Source organism: Pundamilia nyererei, unplaced genomic scaffold, assembly GCF_000239375.1.
Source record: "Pundamilia nyererei isolate P.nyererei 1_Seehausen unplaced genomic scaffold, PunNye1.0 scaffold00356, whole genome shotgun sequence".
Classification (NCBI taxonomy): Eukaryota; Metazoa; Chordata; class Actinopteri; order Cichliformes; family Cichlidae; genus Pundamilia; species Pundamilia nyererei.
Window position 1 is genome coordinate 240231 of NW_005187757.1, and position 5775 is coordinate 246005.

At 38.4% G+C, this 5775-nt stretch overlaps 1 protein-coding gene across 1 annotated transcript; it reads left to right on the forward strand.

The window, feature by feature from the left end:
• The first annotated feature begins 374 nt into the window (after positions 1-374).
• arl14ep (ADP-ribosylation factor-like 14 effector protein) lies at positions 375-5291 on the forward strand. The gene is made up of 5 exons (XM_013915724.1): positions 375-589; positions 2051-2246; positions 2333-2458; positions 2826-2866; positions 3851-5291. The coding sequence occupies exons 1-5, from the start codon at positions 519-521 to the stop codon at positions 4077-4079; spliced, it is 663 nt and encodes a 220-aa protein (XP_013771178.1). The 5' UTR covers positions 375-518; the 3' UTR covers positions 4080-5291.
• Positions 5292-5775: the final 484 nt, after the last annotated feature.

A 5775-nucleotide genomic window follows, 5' to 3' on the forward strand; every position in this document is an offset into this window, starting at 1 on the left:
GGATATTCTGCACTCGCTGTCAACAGTTCTAGTGTGTGTGGTGAATTCATTGATTCACTTCTGCACCTACAGAAAATGTTTTTGATGTTTGTCCCGTTAGTCTCCTGCGTTGTGTCTGCAATCTAAGACAGATATTTTTGCACTTTTCAAGCTGTGACTATTTTTCTGAGTGATATATGCATGTGTGATTTCGATTTTTATTGTATTTTATTTTATTTAGAATATCAACGTAACTTGAGCCGAATGACTGCCTGTCAAAGTTTGTTTCCCATCCCATTCATATTGTGCATAAATCAATCATGTTCATGACTGTTTTCCAGTGTTTTAAATGTATGTGAATATCATGAACCGCCGCCAGAGGGCAGACTCTTCTAATGGGAAACAGGAAGCTTAAGCAGAAATACGAGTAGTTTGGCCGAAGAAGACGGCGAAAGGAAGTTTGTAAACTGCTGTTGTTTTGTTTTTTAATTCGTATTGTCATATAGTTTAGACAAAAAGAAGAAAAAAAGAGAGTCACTATGCCCGTTATATGTGCGGCAACAGGATGCAACAATAAGTTTGTCAAAGGGTCGGAAATAAGATTTTACAGGTAAGCTTTCTGTGCAGCGGAGGAGCTAAAGTTTCTCTTTATCTTGCAACGGTATTGTTGCACAGCGTTAGTGTGTGTGTGTTTTGGCCTCAAGATTGAATGCAACATTAAAAGGTTTGGACATTAGCTTCAAGAAAAGCTGTCGTGGTTTAGCTTAGCATTAGCTCCACAGAGCTAGCTAACGTTAAACGTGAGGGTGCTGACATTATACACCGCACCACGACGCCACACAGGTACAACGTAATGGCTTTTTCTGGGCAAGTTACTTCACCGCTTTCCTGATTTTTCAAGCTTCGTTTTCTTGAAGGAAGAGTATCTACTTAAAGCTAGTTGCTTATGGTTACGGCTTATGTACATTTACACGGTGTTGATATGTTAATGCAGCACACCAATAAACCTATTTAACAAATTCCGGTTGCACATAAAGCTTTCAGAAGTGAATAGAAGGTAAGTTGACAATAATTTGGTAGCTTGATAAAATGTTACTGTAATAAATGTGGTCACTCGTTGATGCCTCGGTCAGTATCTGCTTTTAAGCAAAGATATAGTTTACAGATTTGTAAAACATAATCTGGAATTTCCTTGCATGTAAAACAAGTCCATGTAGACCAGAGTTTTGAGGTTTTGGCCGTTCACCAAAGGAAAGTTATCTTATCGTTTAATTTATTCAGTTGGCAAAAGATGAGAGGAAACTGTAGGAGGTTCTGTTAAGTAGGACTGGTACATGCTTAAGTGTAATTCATGGTCCTGCAAATGCGTCCCTCTGCGTGCACGTTTCTTGCAGTCCTCCTAGATTGTAACTGCAAGTAGCTGGAAATGAACGATTGGTTGACAGGCGGGCTGGAAAGATTAGCAAAAGTCCCCCCACAAAACTTGAAAGATCCAAAATATACAGCATGAAAAGCTCAGCCAGTGACTGCAGTGGAGACTTAGGGCTCATTGTTTCTAACATTCGTTTTCAAATCAGCTCTTTGTATGTTAGAACTTCCACTCCTCTCCGTGGCTGACAGACCAACAACGGCACAAACAAGAGTTTGTTTGTGCTGTTGGGTGGCTGTAACTCAGGTGGTAGAGCAGGTTACCTACTGATCGGAAGGTTGGTGGTTCAATTCCTGGCTTCCCATAGTCTGCATGCCAAATATCCTTGGGCAAGATACTAACCCCAAATTGCTCTCCGATGCATCCATCGGAGTATGAATGTGTGTGAATGTTAGTTAAAAAAAGCACTTAGACAAATGTGCTTGTCTGGCATCCCCAGACTACCAAATTACCTTTGCTGAACCATAATTTCTTTACATCTTTGGTTAATCACCAAATATTCATTTTAAGCCAGGAAAAGTGTTGGATTAACATTCACACTTTGAGAGCAACTCAGGGTTCAGTATCTTGCTTGGGAATACTAGGGCATGTAGACTGGAGCATCCAGGGTTTGGAGCATCTCTTCTCTTTCTTGTGTGTCAGGTTTCCTCTTAGCAAACCTCAACTCGCCAGCAAATGGGTGCACAGCCTTGGGATGAAGAACTTCATCCCAACTGCCAACACTTGCCTCTGTTCGGAGCACTTTAGGCCAGACTGCTTCAGAGACTACAATGGCAAACAGTTTCTCCGAGAGGATGCGGTGCCCACCATATTCACCCAAGGACAGGATTCCTCAAAGGTGCGGTCTCACAACAGGATCATGCTTATTCTAAACAGGTGACTCTGCTTTCTTTGTTTGAGGTGATAACTCTGTAAATTCCACAGATTGAACTGCGTAAAAGAGGAGTAATCCTGAAGGAGACAAATGTCGCAAATCAGATGACGACACAAGCGGACAGAGACAGAGCAAAAGAAGCTGCTCTTCGCAGAGACAAAAGAGGAGGAATGAGGGTGAGTGTCTCTTTTACTATTGTGTATACTGTGGGAGGGTAATGTGTGCTCAGTTTTTTACCCCTCAAGAATTATTTATTTAATAATAATTATAATTAAGTCTAAAATGCAAAAATAATAATAAAGTGTCATGACTGTTGCATAAATGCAACAAAGCCATGATGTTTTGATATAACATCAGAGGTATTAGAATATTAACCAGAAGCCACTGACTGGATCATTTGAAATAAAGCAGTTTCTTTGTTGTCATTAAACCACAAATCTCTTTCCCCAGTTGTCTTTATGTGTAATATAAAGTGTATTATTTATTTTAGGCCTAATTTATCTCTGCATGAGCTATATTTCTTTGTTATTGTTATTGTTGCAGGGTGGACGAGGTGGCCGTGGAGCGAAACAGCTGTCAGACAGGTGAGAGATGCTTGCTGTACATCCACAAAAATGCATTGCAAAGCATGAAACCTTTATTGTGCTTACACCTACCACTACCACACACGTTTTGGAAATGCTTGCTGATCCAGTTTGGTGTTGCTGCAAATGCTCTTGTGTGTTTGCATGTTTGCAAGGCGAAACATCACAGCTAGGCTCACATCCTGTTTTCTTTGTTTGTTTTTTGTCATGGTTCTTCTTTCCATTGTTGTGGCTTCTCTTGGTGAATAATATTATTAAAATTGGGCTAAAAGTCAAGCCTGGACAGGGATCAGTTTTAGTTTTAAAATAAAAATGTTCCCTGTGTGGATGCAGGCATACAGTATCTCCACTGAGTTTGATGGTAGAAACATTTGTTTGTGCTTAACACTAAGTTCTTTTTGTCATGAATCCTTTTTTTACTGTCTTGCACTTAGTTTGCTAATTAGATGTGAACATAAATTATGCCTGCGTGGATAACATTCTCCTTTTCTGGCTTAAGTGATTGTGCCCTTATGCAGACTGTTGGAGAAGAAACACATCAACAAAAAAAAACCCAACAAAAACTTAAATTAAGACCATCCGCTGGTGACATTCCTCAGATTTCCGTTCTCATTTGCCAGAGTGTGTATTGATGAGCCACTACAGTGACCATCAGAACGATGAAAAAATATTGCCATAAACAGTTTATTTTGCGACACCACAAAACAAACGATAGCGTAAAATGAAACGATAGACGTTTTTATATCGTCATCCGATATATATCGTTATATCGAACAGCCCTATTTATAAGTATTATTAACATTGTCAGACATAAGCATTAAATTGGGTTCATAAAGAGGTGGTTTACATTCAGTTATGACCTTCTTACGTGACAGTTTTAGAATGAAATTTAAAAAAAAAAGATCAAAACTATCAGAAGAGAAAAGCTTTAAAGAAAACCAGATGCAACTGTTCTATAAGACATTGTCTGTTTGAATCACGCAGGCAGAATGTTGGAGCCAAAAACAAAGTGTACGACAACAAAGGGCGACTGCTCTCCAATGGCAAGGACTTGTGTGACTGTTTGGATGTGGACTGCATGGGCTGCTTCTACCCGTGCCCTGAATGTGGATCTCGCAGATGTGGCATTGAGTGCCGCTGTGACAGGAAGTGGCTTTACGAGCAGATGGAAGTGGAAGGTGGCGAAATCATCCGGAACAAGTTCGCCATTTAGTTTTCAGATATGCTTTTCTTTCTCTCTGATTTCATATCCAAATCAGGCTGATGGACCATTCAAGACTATGATGCACTCTTTAAGAAATAATCCACAATATTTATCAAGTTTTACAAACCTAACAGGAGAAGAAAACTCTTTTTTTTTTTTTCTCTCTTCTTTAAATAAAGATTTTTTTTCTCAATATTTAATGTCTGTGCTGTTGATATAGTGTAGCATGTTATCTTTAAAAAGGACTTTTCTGTAGTATTATCAGCAGTTTGGTTTGTAAATGGGGAAAACATATGGAGTGTAATGTATACATTGTATAGTTTGTATAGATGATTGGAGCATGAAGTCAGTAACATATTCATCAGGGAATGGGATGGTGACATAGTATCATCCAAACACTAACAGGGTTTTAAAGTTAATCATAAAGTTAAGGTGACCAATTTATTATATATTAAAACACTGCCTAAATAATAATAATAATAATTTAAAAAAAAAAGGGAACACCCAGTCATCGCCCAGGGCGTCTTGTCTTAATACCTGTCGGGCACACAACATTTCATTTAAACATTTCACTGTCACCAAAGCAGGGGAAATGAAAACTGGTTTATGATTCTTAAGTGGACGAATCGATGTCCCTGAATTTTAATTGACTTTGAGTTATACTGTTCCCTATAATTGTTCCCTTAATTCTTTTTTTAATTTAGTGGTGTGGATTTATTTTATTTGTGCAGGATGAGTACAGAAAAACATTAAAAATGTCAGCCTCTGGAAGTGTGCAGTGTAGACGATTACATAGTGACCTAACAAATAAATGGTCGCTGGTTCAATTCCAGAACACAACTCTCCTTTTGGGTTGTGTCAGGGAGGGCTACTGGTATTAAAAACTGCTGAACTACCCTTATCACAAGAGGTCTGCTGAATGTAGCTCTGTGGGTGTATATATACGATCACATTGCAGCAACTTAATGCATTATTAAAGACTGCAAAAATGACCTGCTGAGGTTCAACGCAGTGCTTATGCAATACAATACTTCAAATTTGGGTATAAATCCAATATCAAGTGAATACACAGCCAGTATTGCTGATACAGATACTGATATTTTTAACCTATAAAAGCAGCGTATGTAGGGGAGAGCAGCGGGTCGTGATTAATGAGATGAATCATTACGTCCCACAATATTTAGTTAAAATGAAAGAATACACATTTCAGCTTTTCGTGTATTTTGAAACTGTTTTTTGGAGACCTGGAATGTAAATGTGCCTGTCTCTAAGTCACTGTCTGTTGTTTAAATGTGCTATAGGCTACAAATAAAATAGATGTGACAGTCAACACAAAAAGGTTCAGCCATTTTTCATAGCATATGTCTGAGGTCTATTTAAATAAAACATTTCCAACACAATTCAGTGGGCTTCATACTCGACAGTATCACTTCTATCATCCTTTCATCGTTTTGATACCAGACTGCTTTATGTTTGACAAGCTGTTAAGACATTTATCGACAGAAACATGAAAATAGATGAAAAGCATTAATAACAAAGTAAATAAAGCCAGTGACCTGTTTTAAAATCACAGAATAGTGTGATGACAAATGAAATTCATGAGCGGAGCTCCTCATCCCCCTGAGTTTGACTGACAGATAATTTCTCAGAGGTTTGAATGTCAGGACTTTGCTCTCATTGTATATCTGATCCGCGCTCATTCAAA